The sequence below is a fragment of the Oncorhynchus tshawytscha genome, linkage group LG19 (genome assembly GCF_018296145.1).
Source record: "Oncorhynchus tshawytscha isolate Ot180627B linkage group LG19, Otsh_v2.0, whole genome shotgun sequence".
NCBI lineage: Eukaryota > Metazoa > Chordata > Actinopteri > Salmoniformes > Salmonidae > Oncorhynchus > Oncorhynchus tshawytscha.
Window position 1 is genome coordinate 42,950,100 of NC_056447.1, and position 23,119 is coordinate 42,973,218.

At 41.3% G+C, this 23,119-nt stretch overlaps 1 protein-coding gene across 1 annotated transcript; it reads right to left on the minus strand.

The window, feature by feature from the left end:
- Positions 1 to 64: 64 nt before the first annotated feature.
- syt9b (synaptotagmin IXb) lies at positions 65 to 22,840 on the minus strand. Its single transcript, XM_024379985.2, has 7 exons — positions 22,329 to 22,840; positions 15,584 to 15,947; positions 14,941 to 15,481; positions 3,154 to 3,274; positions 2,691 to 2,862; positions 1,947 to 2,076; positions 65 to 750 (listed from the first exon to the last, which is right to left on the minus strand). Exons 1-7 carry the CDS (start codon positions 22,474 to 22,476, stop codon positions 676 to 678), a joined length of 1,551 nt encoding a protein of 516 aa, XP_024235753.1. The 5' UTR covers positions 22,477 to 22,840; the 3' UTR covers positions 65 to 675.
- Between the last annotated feature and the right edge of the window lie 279 nt (positions 22,841 to 23,119).

A 23,119-nucleotide genomic window follows, 5' to 3' on the forward strand; every position in this document is an offset into this window, starting at 1 on the left:
TGTAGAGCATGTTGTGTCAAAGCTTTCTACAAGTATGTGCATTATTCAGTATGATCACTGGAACTACTATAGAAATATTTATTTAGTAACATCTGAATGGACATTTTACATACTAAGTCTTAGTTTCATGGTACATTTTGTGTTTACAGTATGCTAGTATTTCACATGTAATCAACCAAAGAGCATTAGAAATGACAATATTACAGGGAAAAAGAAAGAACCCATGCACTGTACCCAAAGAACAAATACCAATTCATTGTAACAATGTGTGATAAACAAGACATAAACAAGACTATACAGTTACCTCCCAACTGAAACTGGAACACTTTGTTGCGTTTTAAACAAATAGTACTAATGAATGGCCACTGGACATGCAGTTTACTAAATATGGTCCCCCATGCAAGAATGTCATGGAGGCACAGATTCTGCGGTGGGAGCACATAGGGCTGGTTTCTCGGACATGGTTTAAGCCTGGTCCTGGATCAAAAGCACTGTTAAATGGAGATTCTCTATGTAGCATGTTTCTTAGTACAGGACTAAGCTAAATCTGTGTAGGGGAAACTGAGTGTAACATCTACCATCAGCTTAATGCTCTCTCCTACTCTTTTGATGCTGAGACTCTGTTGATCCTCTTCTTCACCACCCTGTGGTCTCCACATAATAATAATAATAATATCATGGTGAAGGAGGAGTCTTCAGAGAGTTGGTGGAACCGCCCTGACTTCCACCTGCAGTCCCCTGGCCCACCCACTAGAGAACACAAAGATAGGAGACAGAAACACAGTCAGAGAGATGAACATAACAACCAGGCTACAGTATATGAGGTCTAGGAATACAATGGGCAGCTGAATTGCACGAAGAGGAAAGATTCAGAAGTGAAATCTAATTTCGGCAAATGGAAACTAGGAGGCTGAAGTCACATAATGCACTCTGAAGATTTTATTCGTTTTACACAAACATTGTCCTCTGTGTGTACGGCCCGGCCCCCCTTTGCGTTCTGTTGCGCCTCTGTCCACAAATCAATTGTCACGCACTGTGCCTCTGCAATGCCATGCTCTGTTTCATAACAACACTAATTCAATGTTTCATAACAACATTAATGCTCCGTTTCATAACAACACTAATTCAATGTTTCTACTTTTACAAGACCTCCAATTCAAATTGCAGTTCCTTTAACAACTAGCATGCATTTTCCAGCTGGCATTTAATAGCTTAAAAATGATGGATGGATGGATAGAGAGAGAGAGAGGTCAGGTTTGAGCAGAGTTTAAATGGCTGTTTTAGAGAGAATATTAATAAAGAGGGTGTGGCTTGGGATGTGAATTATTGATGACAACTGTCTGTGGTCTTGAGGGTCAGCGAGTCTTGCACAAAGATTTCAAAACACCAAGGCATGAACAGCCGCCGGGGGAAATAATGAAAAGTCAAGTGTGTGTGTGTGTGTGTGCGTGTGTGTGGTTGATGGGTTAAGTAAGCTTCCGTTTGGTTCTAGTGAATACACCCCAGGCCTGATTGTGCAGTTACAATGTTAGTCAATGACAGGCACTTCAGTTATTTCACTGTGTAGGCTGCATGACTGTAAATATTTACGTAGTCCAGGAACTGTTTCTGGTCAATTAATGAGGGTGGAGGAGTAGTGTTTCTAAATAGCTTAGTGAATGAAGCCTCTTCCTCTCCCGCTACATGGATGGATTGTTGTGTTTATGGCACATCAAGTCAAGTAGACATTTGTGTTGTGTAATCCCGCTTGTCTTTTATTGTCCCTATACACGCTGGAGAAGGAGAGCTTTATGGCTTGTTGTCTACTTCCCTTTGAGATGTGTGGTCATAATGTCAAGGATAAAAGAGTCTTTCTTCCATCAGTATACACATTGACTCCCATAGAAAGACGGACGGGCGGACATACAGTATTAATGGATTGACACACACACACACACAAACTGTACCTCTACTAGGGGGTGCCAGTGGGCGATGGGCTTGCGGGGGTACGACAGCATCTCGTTCCAGTGGCCTCGACCCAGGCTCTCTGCCTCGTTGCCCACCCTACACACTCCAATGATCTCGTTGTGACCTACACTGTGGGATGGGGGTCACATCAAACATACAGTCTCATCAAAACCTTCTGTTTCCATACATGCACTCCCATTCATGTTTTTGTTTAAAATCATGTGGATTTGTGCTTGTCTACACATTTTCACTTAATGATAATAAAAATAATATCGTAAGTATGTCTTACAGAATAAAAAGCCCTGTAGGTTTGGTGTCCTGTCCAACAGCGTGTTCTTTGGTGTAATAATTATAGTGATGTTTGGCAGATTATATCAACTCCTCAAATATTTACTCTGAACAGCATCGGGAGGCAAGGAGTCTGTACTCTTGTGTTCTCCAGGCTTGTTTGTCAACCTTTTCGTTTTTTTATTAAAGTTGTTTTCACTCTCTCTCTCTATTGAGCTGGGTTAACAGAATGCCAGCTGCTTTCCAAACCCATGAACAACTAACTGTGTTACATTTAGGGAGGCTCAGCTATGTGTTTGGATATGTCTAATATACTGTTTTCTCAGTTTCTGTTCAGTGTATCGTAGTCACCACAAACTTGTCGGCTATTTGCAGAAAATAAAACAGAAACTGCTGCCATAACGATAGGGGGGTTCAGTTCATAGAAGCTTTGCAAAATGTTTTCATGTATTTACCGATCGTAGTCCATCACCGCTATTAGGAGACTGATCTGATCAATGTTCTCAGGAGGGACATCAAATACTATGGCTTCGTTGTAGACTGGATTCAGAGTGTTTCGCTTGGTGGACGTTTTCCTCTTCTTCAATCTCCGTCCCTCACACATCAAAGACACCTTCACATAGGGATCTAGAGAGAGTTGGGACACAGGGAGGGAAAGGGTAAACCCAAGGAGTAACAGATGGGGTATGTCCGCATTAGGCCTCTGGTCAAAAGTACTGTACTATACAGGGAATAGGATGCCATTTCGGATGCAGACATGGCCTCCTCAACAGTCACGCTACGTTGATATGTTTTGTCATGCCTTCTGCTCATTGGCCAATGTTATTAAAAGACCGGGAGACAGAAATTACAATTCCATTTGATATATTACCCTGTCATATTAGACTAGAGCCCCAGTCCCCACATGGTTGACCCTACCTGAGGCTCCAGTGATGTCCATGGCTTTGAGGTTCCTAGCCTTGATCATTGTGATGGTCAGCCTTCCAGCCGTTGGTAGGTAACACAGGGAGAACATGAGATCGCCCAAGTCCACATTGTCCTACAAAGCAATGAAAACATCAGTGAAAAATGTTTAGTAACTGAATGTCTCACGATGTCACCATACATTATAGCTCTGGCATCCCTGTTAGAGATTCTGCTGGTTCACAGTGAACCGTGTTTGAGTTAACAGGAAGAGCAGCACTCCAATTATCACCTTTGAAAATAGATTTTCTGTGAGAGAGTGATGCGTTCGTCAGACACCAGCATCGCTCACAAGGTTAGTTACCGGCAGGGAATATGGAGGCCACGAGTCTCACCTCCAGTTGAGGCATGCACCTCACAATGGTAGGTAACCCTGACAACCCTGTTAATCCTGTAGGTTTTAGAAGCTGGGAGCCCACTCTAAATAAGCAGCATCTTCAGGCTTGGCTAGCACTAGCCTGACATCTGAATTAAGCTTTGTGTGAGTGCGTGTTTGTGTGCATGTCACGAGGTTGGTGGTACCTTAGTTGGGGAGGACGGGCTCGTGGTAATGGCTGGAGCTGAATAGGTGGAAAGGTATCAAATACATCAAACATGTGGTTTCCATGTGGTTGATGCCATTCTATTCCAGCCATTATTATGAGCCATCCTCCCCTCAGCAGCCCCCACTGGTGCGAGTGTGCTCCTTAACCCTTAGCTCTACAGGCGTGTTATAACAGATCATTCCCCCTGTGTGAAGGTTCCTGTCAGCAGGCCCCTGGGCTCAGTGGGAGGGAAGCCCCATTATTCTGCATCAGCAGGAAAGGTCAGTCCAGCTCTCCACAGAGAAGCGCTCATTATCAGGACTGACCTGGTCACCTCCTGCCTGGTCAGTGGTCAGTCCCAGTATCACACACACACAGCCTCCCTAAGAAGCTAGCTAGCTCACACTCTGCTGGAGCTCTGTTGCCAGGGATATCCGGCTTCTCTGCATGGCTGTCATGGCTCTGACAAGCCCATCGTCAATATTGGCAACTTGGTTTAGTTCCTCATATAGCACACTGTGTTCTCTATGGAATGGGTTTTACTAAGGGAATATGTTCACTGATGAAGTAACAGAAGTTTGAATATACTGAAAGGCAAACACAGCTCCATTTATGCTCATTGCTCACTCAATGATGACGGACCTAAATTGGAAAATGAATGTCTGTAGGAATAGTGTCCCAAAATGTGACTTCAAAAGTTAAGCTAAAAGTTTAAGAATAACATGCTGTCTGATGTGCTACATTATTCTAATGTGCTGTATATGAAAAATGCATGTTGCTATAAATGGGTCTCAACTCTGGTAGTTAATTACTTTGATGTTCCATTTCAAAGCCTCTAAAACACCTTGCATCACATCCACCAAAGATCAATGGACATGGTTGCTAAGGACACTAATAATGTATGCTGTTTATTGTCTTGTTCTTTGTGCATTGTAATTCATGTCCTGTCCTGCAAGGAATGTGAATGATTTTGGAGGTTGTTGTTGACTTAATTTTTTAGACCATGACATTGATAGGGAGTTTGAAAAAGGTCAGGTGCCATGGTGGAAAATGTAAAATTGGCACATCCATCCAAGCATCAATAAGTGTTCTTTCTGGATGGTTGTAATGGCAGATCTAATGCAATCTACTGTATCCAAAACAACATTAGGGCGCGCTAATACTGCTCTCTGGCCCGTGTCCAATATCACTATCAATTGAATCAAACAAAGGAGTTGATTTATCAAGGCTGTCAACATAGGGCAAGGAACCACAGTGACCTCTAACCTACATAATCATCAGTCCACACTTTGCAATACCGACATGGTCACTCAGAACGCACAGCATGAGGTTTCCGTAAAGTGGTACAAATCACACACAGACATGCTCGGCCTCTGCGCGCGCACACACACACACGCAGAGGAGAGATTAGGGGTGGAACTATATAACCCATCCCTCTCAGACTAAATAATCAAATGAACCACTTCCATCTGCAGACTATAGCATAACAGTCCTCTCTATTCGTTGAAGCACTTCAATCAAGTCAGTGGTGGAATTATGGTAACTTGTGCTCTTTCCATGAAATTACACTGGAGCTCTAAAGGCCCCCAATATGGCTGAGTGAGAATGCTGGCAGTCTATCTTCTGTAATTATCCATCACCCTGGGATCTCGCTCTCTCTCTTTTTAAAGGGCCTCTTAATAGACAGGGTGTGTTGCTACCATGTTAGTAGAGAGAAACCGAGGGAGACAAAGGGAGATGGAGAGGGGAAATGGCTTTGCGATAGCCGGCGTGTGTAAGACCATGTCATCTTATTACAACATCAGACAGTAAGTCAGCAGTTGTGACCCACTGTGGAACGACATGATTCCCCACTTTAGCTGTGCTACCCTGGGCTGCTATCTGCTAAATGTACACTGACAGAATCAGAGTAAGCTAACACATTAGAACCACCTAAGGTAGTACTCATGTTTGACTAGTTAACAATAACAGAGTTTGGGATGATTCTGTTGTCATCTTGTGAATAAAAGATTCTTAGAGGCCCAATGCCGGTGTTTTATATCAATATCAAATCATTTCTGGGTAACAATGAAGTACTTTACTGTAATTGTGGGCAAAAATTATATTGAGCAAAAATGACTTATAATCGGGAGGGGAAAACTGGAGTAAACTGAAAACTATCTTTGTTATTGGTTTATTAACCAATTTACCACATGGTGACGCCACTATGGAAAGACCAAACTTCCGCCCATGCAAACCTGCTGATTAGAAGGTCCTGTGTAGATTGTATTTTCAACCAGCAACTATCAGGAAATAACACTGATCCAATTTTTGGTAACTCTTTATTAGGGAAGTCCATCTGTAGATGCTCTACATCAGTAACATTTCAACTAACTATCTACTAACCCTTATCCTAACCCTAAACTTAACCATTATCCTAACCCTACACTTACCCTTATTCTAAACCTAATCCTAACCTTAACCTTAACAAGCAGTTTCTTATCAACGCTACATATTCGTTGCCAAACCCACTGGCTCCAGGTCATCTATAAGTCTTTGCTAGGTAAAGCTCCACCTTATCTCAACTCAATGGTCACCATAGCAACACCCACCCGTAGCACGCGCTCCAGCAGGTATATTTCACTGGTCATCCCCAAGGCCAACATCTCCTTTGGCCGCCTTTCCTTCCAGTTCTCTGCTGCCAATGACTGGAACGAATTGCAAAAATCACTGACGCTGGAGACTTATCTCCCTCTCTAACTTTAGGCATCAGCTGTTAGAGCAGCTTACCGATCGCTGCAGCTGTAGTGTTAATTGCAAAATTGGAATTGCTTCGCCACTATTGGCCTATTTATTGCCTTACTTCCTTACTTCAGTTGCACACACTGTATACACATTTTTCTATTGTGTTGACTGTACGTTAGGATATGCATATTCTTGGTACCATTTGAAAGGAAACACGTTGAAGTTTGTGGAAATGAGAATTGAATGTAGGAGAATATAACACAATAGATCTGGTAGAAGAAAATACAAAGAAAAAAACAACTTTTTTTCTACCACCATATTTGAAATGCAACAGAACAGGTCCTACATCTATCCACAAGATGGCAGCAGTGTATGTGCAAAGTTTCAAATGGATAACTTGAAGTATGAGCAAACTACATGACATTTAGTGTGAAGTCACCCAGGTATAATTGGGCAAATCGTGAAGGAGGCATTCACATTCATATTACATTTTTCTGCTAGGATATCGTCAAATCTGTATACTTGGACTTTGATTTAGCTTCTCCAGTATTAGTAGCCATATTATAAGTTCAACATTTGCAAAACAACCAGTTTTCATAACTCTCCATATTCTTATAATTTTTGTTCAAAATGAAAAGGCTTGATGTCGCACAAGGTTAGCAGCTACATTTTGCGACAGATACTGGGTTTCCAGATATTCCCGTAAAGCCCAGCCCATTGGCTATCTAGCTAGCTTTGTTTGACCCCGATTTGGTGCTTATTTGACAACGTTACAGTCGATCAAGTGAAGACCGCCCGCATCATCTGCGTGCCATGAAGGAGTCGCTCTCTGAACAAATCTTGTGTCCTATAGGATATACTACACCCCTAATGATATAGTAAAGTCTGGTTACATTCTAGGATCTCAGAGGAATACATACGAACGTGATTTGACTGATTGAAACAATGTTTAGGGTTAGATTTTCCCAGATTCCTTTCTTTGCAAATTGAATGAGTGGAAATACAAAATCGATCGTGCATGCTATATGGACCTTTTTAGGATATGAAAAATGATTTTATTTAACAAAACGACACTTCATGTTATCTCTGGGACCCTTTGGATTATAAATCAGAGCAAGATTTCCAAATATAAGTACACATTTCACCTTCAGAGGTGAATTTATCAAACCTATCGTGGTGAAAAAGTGTTTTGTTGTTAGGAGCTCTCCTCAAACAATAGCATGGCATTTTTTCACAGTAATAGCTACTGTAAATTGGACAGTGCAGTTATATTAACAAGAATTTAAGCTTTCAGCCGATATAAGACACTTATGTACCGACACTTGTTGTTTCTCTAAAATCTGCGATGGTGACACAAGGCGCTGCACAACAGGACGCCTATCCCTAAGAATTAAATAAAGGTGAAATAAAAAATAAAGATAGTATGACCATCTGTGGAGCATCTACATAGACTATCCAAATAAAGTGTGACCACATTTATAGTGTTAGTTTCATCAGCTGTTGTACAATATTATATAAAACACAGAAAACTGAATTTTGACTGCACTGGGCCTTTAATACTCAATGAACCTTGTGGGAATGTGAACATGTAACGTTCGTCGTTGGGAGAAAGAGAGGAGGACCAATGCGCAGCGTGGTAAGTGTTCATAGCTTTTAATGACGTACTAGAACACTGAACAAAACAATAAATAACAAACAAACAGTCCCCTAAGGTGGAAGACAAAAACACTAAACAGGAAATAACCACCCACAACTTAAAAGTGAAACCAGGCTACCTAAGTATGGTTCTCGATCAGGGACAACGATTGACAGCTGCCTCTAATTGAGAACCATACCAGGCCAAACACAGAAATCACAAATCATAGAAAAAAGAAAATAAACAACCCATCCAACTCACGCCCTGACCATACTAAAACAAAGACATAACAAAATAACTAAGGTCAGAACGTGACAGAACAACATTTGGATGTGTTGCTTTTCAGTGGTGACAGGTCTTCTCTCAGCAGTTGGCCTAGTAAATCATCCTGATTGACCTTTTCCTCTTCCCTCTGTCATTCTCTCAACCTGATAAATGGATTGCCCTTTACGTACTTTACTCCTCAATATATTTATATTACTTACTTAATTCTCTTCATTCCTGGAGGAACATAGGGCCTGAATATATTTATAGATTACCTTAAAATTGTTGAAAAACAAAAATGCAGAGCTGTATCACTCTCATAGGCCTAGATAATGCCTTAAAGCTGGAATCAATAATAGTGAAACTGCCAAGTCCGTTTGTGAAGTTACTGCAAACAATGAACACTGTTTTTTTTCTAGCTCGTTCCAGTCACTACCTGCAGCGAACTGAAAAGACGAGCGACCTAGGGATGTGTGTGCTTTGGGGACCTTTAACAGAATGTGACTGGCAGAACGGGTGTTGTATGTGGGGGATGAGGGCTGCAGTAGATATCTCAGATAGGGGGGAGTGAGTCCTAAGAGGATTTTTAAAATAAGCAACAACCAGTGGGGCTTGCGACAGATATACAGAGACGACCAGTTTACAGAGGAGAATAGAGTGCACTGATGAGTCCTATAAGGAGCATTGGTGGCAAATCTGATGGCTGAATGGTAAAGAACATGTAGCCACTCGAGCACCCTTACCTGCCGATCTATAAATTATGTCTCCATAATCTAGCATGGGAAGGATCGTCATCTGAATCAGGGTTAGTTCATCAGCTGGGGTGAACGAGGAGTGATTACGATAGAGGAAACCAAGTCTAGATTTAACTTTAGCCTGCAGCTTTGATATGTTCTGAGAGAAGGACAGTGTACCGTCTAGCCATACTCCCAAGTACTTGTAAGAGGTGATTACCCCAAGCTCTAAACCCTCCGAGGTAGTCTTCTTGCCAAACCATATGACCTTTGTTTTGAAGGTGTTCAGAACAAGATTAAGGGCAGAGAAAGCTGGTTGGACACTTAAGAAAGCTTTTTGTAGTGCATTAAACACAAAATCCAGGGAGGGGCCAGTTGAGTATAAGACTGTATAATCTGCATATAAATGAATGAGAGAGCTTCCTACTGCCTGAGCTATGTTGTTGATGTAAAAACTTCTTAGGGCTCGGGGTCCTGCTAGTGGGACAACTTCCAGTTAAACTGGAGTGCGCGCAATTCAAATTAATAATCATAAATAACATGGATTTTTAACATTTATGTACATATAAGTGTCTTATATCGGCTGAAAGCTTAAATTCTTGTTAATCTAACTGCACTGTCCGATTTACAGTAGCTATTACAGCGAAAACATGCCATGCGATTGTTTGAGGACGGCAACCCACATTAAAATATTTTTCCACCGGCACAGGTTTCATACATTCACAAATAACTATTAAATATGACTTACTTTTTGAAAATCTTCCTCTGATTTGTCATCCAAAGGGTCCCAGCTATAACATCTAGTGTTGATTTGTTTGATAAAATTATTCTTTATATCCCAAAAAGTCTGTTTGGTTAGCGCCATCGATTTGAGTATTCCACTCGTTAAACATGCAGAGAAAGGAATCCGAAAATATACCCCTAAACTTTGTTTCAACAAGTCAAAATATGTTTCTAGTTACTCCTCAGATACCCTAAAATGTAATCAAACTATAATATTTCTTACGGAAAGAAGTATGTTCAATAGGAAACCGATTTTACCAGGTGTGTAATGTCTTAATAGCGCGCGCAAACACAAATTTCCAAGACTGTATCCTTCTGCTAAAACTGATATTTCTTATTTGTTTTTTAAGTTACAAGTCTTGAACATAGACTGCTGACACCATGTGGAAGCCATAGGAATTGCATCCAGGGAGCTAATTTTCAATATTACCTTTCTATTGAATGGTCTCTCAAAATAAAACATTCTGGTTGGTTTTTCTTTGGATTTTCTCCTACCATATCTATTGTATTATTTTCTCCTACATTATTTTAACATTTCTACACACTTAAGTGTTTTCTTTCCAATGGTACCAATTATGTGCATACCCTGGCTTCAGGGCCTGAGCTACAGACAGTTTACTTTGGGCACGTCATTCAGACAGTAAGTGGAGAAAAAGGGAGCCTAGTCCTATTAAGAAGAGTGTGGGGCCTAGGATTGAGCCTTGGGGTACACCCTTGGTAACAGGCAGTGGCAGAGACAGCAGATGTTCTGACTTATTACACAGCACTCTTGAGAGAGGTAGTTAGCAAACCAGGCCAAAGACCCCTCAGAGACACCAATACTCCTTAGCCGGCACACACACGGCCACACAGAGTTCAAGTAACAGACACATCTCAGCATGTTCAGAGGAGACTGCGTGAATCAGGCCTTAATGGTCGAATTTCTGCAAAGAAACCACTACTAAAAGTAAACCATCTGCAATGGATCATGCCACACAGTCATTCTATTAATCAAAAATCTTATCTAATTACAATATGTCCCAAGTTGGCTCAGATCAGTACTATTGAATGTTGTGGCTAGGACACAGATTACTGCGCTCTTTGTAATCTTTGTTATAACAGCCCAACAATTAATGTGAACCTGAAGAGGCTATTGGTCTTCTACTGAGTTATAGAATAGATTAGTTAAGCTGTGTGTAATTAATAGTGTTACCAAAGTGGTAAACAGCAACAGGTCCCTCCATCCGTACAGATCCAGATCCTTCATCTTCCTGACAGGATAAACCGCCATTGATCCTGTTCTATTGTCTAACAGTTCAATTCAACACTCATAAAGGTGGCTGTCTGACCTAGAGGCTTATAGAGACCAAGTAAAAGGTTTGGAGCAGGTGCACTTGTATGGGTATTTGTATCTCTCTCTGGCCCTGGAAGGTGTGGGATATGGTCAAAAAAAACATTTCAAACATTTAGCATTACTTGTAATTTATGTTATCAAAGAAGTAGGTGGTGTGTAACATTTTCAAACACTATTCTTGACCTCCTTACTCTTCATGCGATCCTACAGTTTTTGTTTATGGAGATGTAGCACTTTAAGGCCAAATGTGATGCCAGGTTACAGCTTTTATGTTACATATGGGATGTTTGAAACCCAACTTCACCCTGAGGTATGACTTATGCATGGACTAGTGCTTGGACTTCTGATGTCCCATGCTCTGTTCCCAGGGGGGCTGGCCCAGTTGGCTGAGTGGCTGTGTGTGTGCGTGTGTGTATTTGTGTACATTATGTTTGTCTACATTATGTCTGTGTGTGTGTGGCCGTTTGTGTGTGGGTACTTGCTTACACTTTAAGGCAAACCTATGGCTCCCAAGTGAGCTCACCCGCATGACACAGGGTGTAGATGTTTTTTTATTTTTTATTTTATCTAGGAAGTCGCCAAGCTTGACATTCTCTGAGAATCAACATGTGAAAGTCTGACCTGAGGAAAACTGTGAAAATATCTACTCTAAGTCCGACCTTATTTAAAGTGACTGGCGGTGAATGGATTGATGGCTCTTAGATCTGTCTTTAATTTGCCTTCAATCTTCCACTAACCCTCTCCACGTCATACCTTTTAGCACTTCTAATCCAAATGCACAGAAATATGAAGAGTTGAAGTCGGATGTTTACTCACACTTTAGCCAAATACATTTAAACTCAGTTTTTTTACAATTCCTGACATTTAATCCCAGTAAAAAATCCCTATCTTAGGTCAGTTAGGATCACCACTTTATTTTAAGAATGTGAAATGCCATAATAATAGTAGAGAGAATGATTTATTATTATTATTATTATTTCTTTCATCAGATGGGTCAGAAGTTTACATACACCCAGTTAGTATTTGGTAGCATTGCCTTTAAATTGTTTAACTTGGGTCAAACGTTCCACAAGATTCGCACAATAAGTTGGGTGGCCCGTTCCTCCTGACAGAGCTGGTGTAACTGAGTCAGGTTTGTAGGCCTCCTTGCTCACACACGCTTTTTCAGTTCTGCCCACAAATGTTCTATAGGACTGAGGTCAGAGCTTTGTGATGGCCACTCCAATACCTTGACTTTGTTGTCCTTAAGCCATTTTGCCACAACTTTGGAAGCATGCTTGGGGTCATTGTCCATTTGGAAGACCCATTTTGCGACCAAGCTTTAACTTCCTAACTGATGTCTTGAGATGTTGCTTCAATATATCCACATAATTTTTCTCCCTCATGATGCCATCTATTTTTTGAAGTGCACCAGTCCCTCCTGCAGCAAAGCACCCCCACAACACGATGCTGCCATCCCTGTTCTTCACAGTTGGGATGGTCTTCTTCGGCTTGTAAGCCTCCCCCATTTCCCTCCAAACATATTGATGGTCATTATGGCCAAACAGTTCTATTTTTTTCAGACCAGAGGACATTTCTCCAAAAAGTACAATCTTTGTCGCCATGTGCAGTTGCAAACCGTAGTTTGGCTTTTTTATGCTGGTTTTGGAGCAGTGGCTTCTTCCTTGCTGAGCGGCCTTTCAGGTTATATCGATATAGGACTTGTTTTACTGTGGATATAGATACTTTTGTAACTGTTTCCTCCAGCATCTTCACAAGGTCCTTTGCTGTTGTTCTGGGATTGATTTGCACTTTTCGCACCAAAGTACGTTCATCTCTAGGAGACAGAACGTGTCTCCTTCCTGAGCGGTATGATGGCTGCGTGGTTCCATGGGGTTTATACTTGCGTACTATTGTTTGTACAGGTGAACGTGGTACCTTCAGGCGTTTGGAAATTACTCCCAAAGATGAACCAGACTTGTGGAGGTCTACAATTGTTTTTCTGAGGTCTTGGCTGATTTCTTTAGATTTTCCCATGATGTCAAGCAAAGAGGCACTGAGTTTGAAGGTAGGCTTTGAAATACATCCACAGGTACACCTCCAATTGACTCCAATGATGTCAATTAGCCTATCCGAAGCTTATAAAGCTATGACACTGGAATTGTGACACAGTGAATTATAAGTTAAATAATCTGTCTGTAAATACTTGTTGTAAAAATGACTTGTGTCATGCACAAAGTAGATGTCTTAACCAACTTTCCAAAACTACAGTTAGTTAACAAGAAATTTGTGGAGGGGTTGAAAAACGAGCTTTCATACTCCAACCTAACTGTATGTAAACTTCCGACTTCAACTGTACTTGTACAGGTTGTTCATCTACATGGGTACTAATTATAGATCTATATTAAAATGCATCTTGCCCTGTGTAGAGCCAATGGCAGAAAGTACCTAGACTTAATTGTCCTTAAGGAATTGCCTAATCATACTATTGATTAAATGAAATCCCTACACTGGTGGTAAATCATGGGATCCTGACTTCTATCGGAAGTGAATATTAACACATGTAAAAAAAGAGCATGGCCCTACAGGCAGACAGTAGATAGATATACAGTACAGTACTGGAGTCACTGACATGTCAGAAAGGCTCTAGAGTCTCAATTGTCTGTTTCAATAGAAGTCTACAGTCTCATTAGAGTCTCACTGAAGAAAGAAGGACTATGGTATCATTGAAGGATTGTAAGTAGTCTCAGTGATATACATATCTATACAGTATCAGTCAAAAGTTTGGACACACCCACTCATGCACAGGTTTTTCTTTATTTTTTACTGTCTTCTACATTGTAGAATAATAGTGAAGACATTAAAACTATGAATTTTTTAAATTTTTTATCTTTATTTAACCAGGCAAGTCAGTTAAGAACAAATTCTTATTTTCAAGGCACAACAAGGCACACCTGTTAATTGAAATGCATTCCAGGTGACTACCTCATGGAACTGGTTGAGAGAATGCCAAGAGTGTGCAAAGTTATCATCAAGGCAAAGGGTGGCTACTTTGAAGAATCTCAAATATAAAATATATTTTGATTTGTTGAACACTTTTTTTGCTTACTACATGATTCCTTATGTGTTATTTCATAGTTTTGATGTCTTCACCATTATTCTACAATGTAGAAAATAGTAAAAATAAAGAAAACCCCTTGAATGAGTAGGTGTGTCCAAACTTTTGACTGGTGCTGTATATATTTCACTGAGACTACAGTCCTTCCTTGAGACTGCAGACTATTTACAATCCTTCAATGACACCATAGTCCTTATTTCTTCAGTGAGACTCCAATGAGACTGTAGAAGCCTCCAGAGCCTTTCTAGCATGTCCAGTGAGATTCAATGGAACAGGCGAAACCTTCAGTATGCTACAACTCCCTATAGTAATCCATGTAGTCCATGTGAATAATCTAGACAATCTCCAGCTCTGTATCCTCTCATGTAAAAGCAGCCTCTTTACTGCCAACTGAAATGTAGGTCACTACCCCATGTGTTTCCTGGTGTGATCATGTATTATTCACCCATCTAAGTATATTTTTATGTTAGCCTTCTTTTAACACCATGGGGGTGGTTCTTGGGGAACAGTGACTCCCCAATAAACTCTCTTAGATAATGTCTCCTTATTCACTAATTCATTAAGTCACAATTGTGCATTTATTGTTGCTTGTCTAAGTACCTAAGACAATATGAAGTGTATTGAGAGACGTAAAGAGGTTAGCTTACCGAGGTGACGTACTGGATGTCCCTACAGAGTTTAGTCTCTCTGGGGAAGTCTGCTAGGTCCAGGAAGTTATCCACCACCACCTGGCCAATGATGTCGTGGCGGGAGAAGCGGTCAAAGTCGTAGACACTGAAGTGCAGTTTGCGTGTGGGCAGCTCAGTGTAGGCCACAGGGAACAGGAAGACCTCATCGAACACGGGGTTGAGGGTCTTGCGGTGAACCTTGGTCTGGTGCTTGGTCTTGCGGTCGGGGAGTAGGTAGATTTTGATATAAGGGTCAGAGGTTCCTGTGAAGTCCTTGGCCGGTAAATCCTGGGCCTTGTGGATCTTGATGATGAGCTGCTCCAGGTCACAGTCGAACTTGAGGATGAAGTGTATCCGGCCGCAGCTGTCAGCCCTCCTGCCGTCGTCCGTGTCCACGGAGTGCTGCTTATAGAGCTCAGGTTTGATCCGGCCCAGAGTGGCCAGGGACTCCTGTCTCTGGAACTGGCCCATGTTGAAGTCTGGGTTGGACAGGTTCATCTGGCGGCGGAATGAGTTGTGCCTACAGAGGGTAGAGAAACCAGTTATCATTAGCTATCTATAGACCTAATGCAACAGGGTTATTTGAATTGCCTTGTTATTGTTTCTGTTTTGTGGGGCTGACCGAACAGAGGAGGTGGGTTCAGTGATCTGGCGCTGCACGCGGGCAATGTGGCGGATGTGGTTCTCCTTGGGCTTGGACTGGACCTCCAGGGGGATGTCTGGGGACGTGTGGCTGATCTTCATGGCTGACTCTGGTGCTAAAAGGCCTGAGGGCTCCTTGACACAGTCCTCACTGTATTCATTCTCCACCCCATCCATCTCCATCAGGACTGGCTGCTGGTCCCCCTGGCCATCCTTCAAGCCCTCGGGAAGGCCACGGTCGCACCATGGCACCCAGCACAGCTTCCATGAAAAGAAGAATGAGACCCCGAAAAGAGCCAGGCCACAGGTGGTCACCAACAGTGACAGCAGGCTCACCGAAACATCTGGACAGACAGAACCATTGTGAGAGATGAAATTAGGGCAAGTCAGGGGATAGTACAAAGATATTTTTTGTATTGATATCAACATATTATTTATGTTATTGACTTTTCTTTATATCTCTCAATGTTTTCCTCATCTTGATATTGCACAAAAATGTGTACTTTATCATAAACATCACTGTAAGGAAAGACGTAAGGACAATTTGATGGACATTGTCCTCTGGATTTTAAGACGAGGCCTGCAATTGTATCCATTAGCAAGGGATGAAAAACTTAGATGGGTTTTAGCAGGTTATAGAGTCCTGCTCAGTCAACATTAACTCATCAGTAAGTCCTCCCATCTCAAATGGCCTCTCACAGACAGTGAAAGGGAACAGGCTTTTGTCTGAGATGGAACACACCAGGCTATCAGTATAAGTTCCAGTTCTCAGAAAGAGCATCTCACTACCTGATGAATGAGCTCAACCTGTCTCTGTGTGGTCCCGTGTGGCTCAGTTGGTAGAGCATGGCACTTGCAACGCCAGGGTTTGTGGGTTTGATTTCAATGGGAACCAGTACGAGAACATGTCTGAACTCACTACTGTAAGTTGCTCTGGATAAGAGCGTCTACTAAAATGTTAATGTAGTGTCTCCCCTCCCCAGTCATTGTGAATCAAGCTATACAGACACCTAGGGCTTTTGGTCCACAGTCAATAAGCCCCTGTCAGTGTCCTGCAACTGTCATAGCTTCCAATCAGATCTATTGTGTACACTGTCTCTCGGCCATACTTCCCTTTGATTATCTAGAGCAGTGGAGGGAAATGGAGCCTCGTTTGGTGTTGAGTTATTCCTCCCACCACTCCATCCTGGTTGGGCTTTGCAGCTCTGCAGTACACATTCACAGTGTGCAGCCAGGGATCCATGGGCTCATTGGGCTGGCCCACATATTGCACTGGAGACCAACTGGGGCTTCTGCACTAAGCCATAGATAGATGGCATGCCCAGACATTGTGGGACCAGTTTTTGAGGATTCACTCATCTGGTTGTCTGCTATTTTGACGATCTTTGGTATGTTTAAATTTGGCTGTTCTAAAAAGAGAAGAAATCAAGGACACTATATGAGGAGTTTGGAAGCAGAATTGCTCTTTCCCTTGCTAATTGAATGTATGAAAGTTGTTGTCCCACCAAACTCCCAGCCCTCCTGGGACAAATCTGCTCTTCCTATCCTAAAACTGACAAGGTGCAATCAATATAATGTGCTCTAAATACCACTGCCTCTAATTAAATCTGCAGCTCAATTCATTACAAACACGACACAGGGTTAAAGTTAAAAACTTTCTCAAAGGAACACTGACTGACATGTTTAATTAGCACTGGCTTAATTATTTTAATTATTAATATTGTATTAATCAACCACCCAGCAACCACCCAACACTAGCACACACACACACACACACAACCCAAATGTGTAGACATGCTGATTTCACATGTGCAAATCATTTTTTAAATAATTGTATATCCAGTATGTATAGGACTATGTGTATTCAATGTGCTGTGTAGGGGATATAATGTACTAATTAGGCAGCCCTGCTATGGTTGCGTTTGCTCATACTGTGGATTAGAGAACACATTATGGTGGAACAACATGTGGTGCCCTTGATAGGGTCTATCCATATAAATGAATTGAACCTCTCTGATATTTCACACTGTAAGCATAATAGATCCTGTGTTCCATTTCAGACAGGCAGAAGCTCAGACAGGCTATGAGAGCAATGTGTGAAAACAGCTTTTAAAAGAAGCCAAGGTTAAAATGACAAAAAACACTCCTACAATTCAAGATCCACAGTCTGTCAAAGAATGTGTGAAAGATTATTTATTTACAGTATGTCTGCTAAACTATCAAATTAGTTTCTGACAGTTTATGGAATCACACATTTTCTCACATATTTCAATACAATATTTTATAAACGGGTGTTTGAACCGAAATTATTTACCAATTGTCTTGTTCTGAACAGAACCATCATTTTTTTGTTCAGTTCCACTGTTCTGACCAGAAAAATACAGTTCTGAACAGATTCGAACCCCCAAAAAGTAACAGTTTATATTGTTATTTCTGTTAATTTTTAAACCTCTGAAATCATAGCTCGACATGAAATTACTTCACAAATGGATAGAGCAGGTTTCTATGGAGCAGGGCAGGCTATCTACATGCAGTGGACAGACAAGTGTAGTGTAGGATGAGAGATGCAACTGAAATTCGTGGGTGAGGAGAGCACTGTGCATGATGCACTGGGCATCTTGTTGTTATGACATGCATTATCTGGATTAGGTCCACAGAATTGTACCTACAGAGGAGCGCTTCTATGAAGGAACTTTGGATGTCTTTGAGTTGGCTTAACTAACATTTTGACCAGAGCTAGCCCTTTATCATGACTCTCAGTTCCATTACATTACACATAATGCCACCTAGAGCTGACGAGAGCTAGACCAGAGCTAGCTAGCTAACTAACAAGCTTGTGTGTGCAAAGTAGCACCAGGGGCGTAGGCATGGGATGGAGCAAAAACAAAAAGAATATACATTATTATTACAAAATTACCCCCCACAGACTAAGCTTCTGGGGGAGGGGCATCGGGAGGGTCAGGTAGCCTACACACACACTGGCAAAGATTTTCAGCTGTCAGGCATGAAGCCACTGGAATACGTTTCTGAGTGACAAAGTCAGGGCTTTGCATAGGTGCTTTGTTATGTTTTTTTAAGAAAAAAATCCCTGGAATGTAAAATAACATTATTACCAGTTCCCGTGCTTTTTCTGTTCCGGAACAGTATAGATCACTTTTGTTCTCAGTTCCGGTTCTGTTCCTATTTTATTTTTTGTTTTATGGTTTTCGGTTCTGTTCCTTGAACCGGTTCCAACCCCTGATTATAAATTATGTGTGTAAAAACAATCAAATGTAAAGGCACCAACAGTCTTGAGAAATACTGTATTGGGAACTATTTTATGACATTCATGACATTTTTTACTATTTTTTTGCCAAACTTCAGGCCACTGTCCCCTCGGCCTCTAAACATCACAGGGAAAACATACTTACATCCTTGTGATCATCATGGATAGATCTTTATTGCACAGAAGATCATTTGTCTCTAGCATAAAGGTCAAAGGTTGATGTCAAGGTCAAATTGACTTCAAATTGACTTCAGATGAAGTGTTGCTCATCACAGTTTATATGTGATCAGCACCATTCCTGTGCAGAAAGCAGCTTGTTTCTAGACCAAGGTTATATACGGTAGAACAATGTCAAGGTAAAATTGCGGGGGTCAAATTGCAGGGGTCAAATTGCGGGTCAAATTTACCCAGAACATCCATGTATGTCACTAATTTTGTATTAATTAATTAATTAATTAATTGTTTTACCAGTTTGAGAACCATATTTCGGAAAGTAGATGAAGGGTCATAGTGGAAAAGTTACGTAAAATAGTATTTCTGTTCTGGGTCAATTTGACCTGAAACATAAAGGAAGGGTTAAACAATGTAAATGTAAACAAACATTGCACAGCCTCAAAACATAGTTAAAACTGTATTTTGTTATATCATGGAGGCTCAGTCCTTGCATCCATAGCTCTGTCTATGAATTTAAAAGTGGCTACATTTCTCCAGCCCTAGTCTTGCATTGCAATACCTCCAGGGAAGCTACTCCAGCCCCACCCCTCAGCCTTTTACCAAAACAGTGGCGTCCAAAGTGTATCTCCTGCTGTTAGGGAATACATGTTTACTGATTGATCAATTATTACTGATACTTTGACACTTCACATGGATGCTGCATCAAAACCATTCACTTATTGCATTCAGTGGGTGCTAAAGTAACAATCAAGCTGACAAACCTCTGATTTAATCCTGAGATTTTGATGAAGAAATGTTGGATAATCACTAACATTACATGGGCTATAGCAAGAAAGATTAGATTGAGAACCACTGTGACGTGAAGTTTAATGCAGGACGTATGTGGAAGACGGAGACCAACTCAGTGGTCTTGTGAGCCCTGAAATTAGAAGGTTGGGAGTTCGATCCGGAGCCGAGACATACAAAAGACTGTAAAAATGGGACCAAGTGCCTCTCTGCTTGGCACTCAGCATTAAGGAAATAGATTGAGGGTAAGGCCCTGTGATAGAAAAGCTTCCTGTCCAGGGGCTGTGTTTGTACATCAAGCTGCCTCACACTACAGAAACAGGAGACAGGCATGAACATAAACATGCTCCTAAGAATCTTTTTGAAGTGCCTCATTCTGTTGAGAGTACACTCTTGAAAAAAGGGGTTCCAACAGGGTTCTGCGGCTGTCCCCATAGGAGAACGCTTTTTGGTTCCAGGTAAAAACCCTTTTTGGATACAGGTAGAACTCTTTTGGGTTCCATGTACAACCCTCTGTGGAAAGAGTTCTACCTGGAGCCAAAAGGGGTTCTTCAATGTTTACTCCTATGGGGACAGCCGAAGAACTCTTTTTGGTTCTAGATAGCACCTTTTTTTTAGGAGTGTAGGGATTTCATCACTGAATGATCACATTAGTTCTATATAATGTTTTATAATATTCATCGTCCTCACAGATCCGTACACATCCACAACACTCAGTAGGTTTTGATCTACTAAAGTTTAGATTTTCATGAAGTTGAGATACTTTGGCGATAAATGGCCCTCTGAGGGTCCTAGCTGCCCCCTTGTGGTCTCATTATAGAAGACTCCTACACCATACAGGCCTGTAGGCAGTGTGTCATATTGGCTCTCCCATTAGACCCATTGTGTTGTTTATATTAGTCTGCTACTCATCCATAGAGAGGGGAAGTCCAGGTTGTGGCCTTTCATTAAACAGTTGTCTAGTTCCTCTAGGGAAGCACACTGACTGTCATGGTTCAATAAACCTACAGCAGCAGCACCACCAACATTATGTCAATAAGTCACAAAAAAAAGGTGAGAGGTCATTTTGATATGGGGGATTGAGAGGCTAGAGAGAGAGGGACCTTTAGAACCGATTGATTGTTTTTCCCCTAGAAGGGCTGCAGTAACAGATTGTTAGATCCACAGAAAGCTACTGGTTACTGACAATGCTATCCCACTGCCACAGAGAGAGGCTCTGTTAAGCACGAGAAGATTGTGTGAGAATCACAGAAAGAGAAGTTTCCTTAACCTCATCTCTGTCCTTGATGGATTTGGATGTAAATTACCAGAGGATGTGATATGGACTTTTCTCATCTGTCCATTGCCCGTAGGCATTTCATACCAGCAGTTTATGCAGCTTTATGGCCACTTATTTTCTGACTAAAAATCCTATTTGTAACTGTCCAGACCAGATTAGACTCTTTCCACAAGTGGGCCTGACCAAAACCAAAGCATCAAGTTTCATAGTGGTCCTCTATTATTCAGATATGGATGGCAACATGGGAGGGTCAAAACTAGTTCCCACCCTTTCCTGGGCGGTTTGAATAGTTTTACATCTATAAAACGTTGCTTATGTGGAGCAACCTGCAGTAAATAGGTCACAGAGAAACCGGGAAAAGATCTGTTAGCAGAACTTCTGTAGGATCATGCATGTTTAATGGAATTTGTAACATGTTTAATAAACGATCAGTCAAGCCCAGTAGCTAACCTACGGTGTAACAAGAGACCTCACATACCACTCTGGTCTGTGACTTGATAGTGTGTGGTGGTTGGACTGAGGTACCAACAACATTTCCATTTGATCAATCATCACTATTTGTCACTTAAAGGTAATTTAGTTGTCAAAGTCAATATACAGCTGAAATAAATAATACATAAACAGTCAAATTAACATTTAGAATATAACACACTTAGAATAATTTAGAGTGCTGCTGTCACTGGATGGTTGTGTGACCCAGGGAGCAATAACTTCAAAGCAATATGTTATCTGGGCAATGGTAAATGGGTGGGGCTCCTATCCCCTCCACTCTGTCAAAACACACACAAATAAAACGTTCCTTTTGTGCTGCTGTAGACGCCTTGATGAACACAGGCAACCTCTTGTAGGATATTATAATTATTTTTTATTTTTTTATTTAACCAGAGAAGTCACTAGCCTAAGTGTATGCCATTGGCCTAAGTAGTTTACATTGTTTAAAAGGAAATGCATTATAGACTGCTATCCAGTTCTGGATAATATTGATATAGACTACTATGCAACACGTTTCTAAACCTCACTTTTCACTGGAAAAAAAGTGTCTTGCAAAATGTTTTAAAACCGCCGAATTTGCTATTATAACGCTCTTTTCAAAAGTGTGGATGATTAAAACTTCTGAGATTGAGTAATTGAGAAGTTTTAAATCTCACCATCCTGTACAAAATCTATCTCATTGTTATAGCTAAATCAAAATGTTGTATTTCACATTACTGCACAACATACCTGAGTCTGAGTATCTCGGTCTGGCAAGATCTCGAAAATAGTATATGAAATCCACACAATTGTCGTTTTGCACTTCGCCCCTAGAACATAGATCCGACAGCAGTTCTAGAGCCTTTCGACAAATCTCGTCCTCTCTGTCTCCAGGCATTTCCCACCAGCATCCTTCTGAATGGAGGGGCTCTTCCGCAGCTCCACACCACTCCGCCTATCTAGACCCCGATCCCCGGTGCCGGGAGCAGAGAGTCATCCCAAAGAGCACTTTTTGCATACACCGTCATCACGCAAGCGGAGAGTGGAGAAAAGCTTTATCCAACTAAGTTTTACTCTGAAATATTACTTTAGTTTGAATATAAAGTGTGGAAATATTGTGCCACTGTTTGAATCCATCCACTGGCATTCGCCATCCTTCGTTGTGCGCTGTTCACTAGACTGTGGTGCTGAATTACAGAGCTGCGCTCGTCAAGGTCTTGAATGAATGGCTTTGACGGCGCTCAATTATTTCTCAATGCACAATGAATGTCCGTTCTGCCTACCCACCCCTCCACTATTGTCCTCGCATTACAGCGCGTCCTATCGTTTCCTGCAGAGCAAGTGATGGAACAAGCAATACAAACACAGACATTGTGGTAAATCAATCCTTCAAGGGTTTTTGTTATTAAATGCTCAGTCGTGGATATTCAGTACGTTCAATGTTAAGTCTTCAAGTAGAGCTTTGATCATCTGACACTTTGTCTTTTTGTTACAGTCTACATCATTCTTGTATGTTCTTTATCCCTAAAGCAAAAACGTTT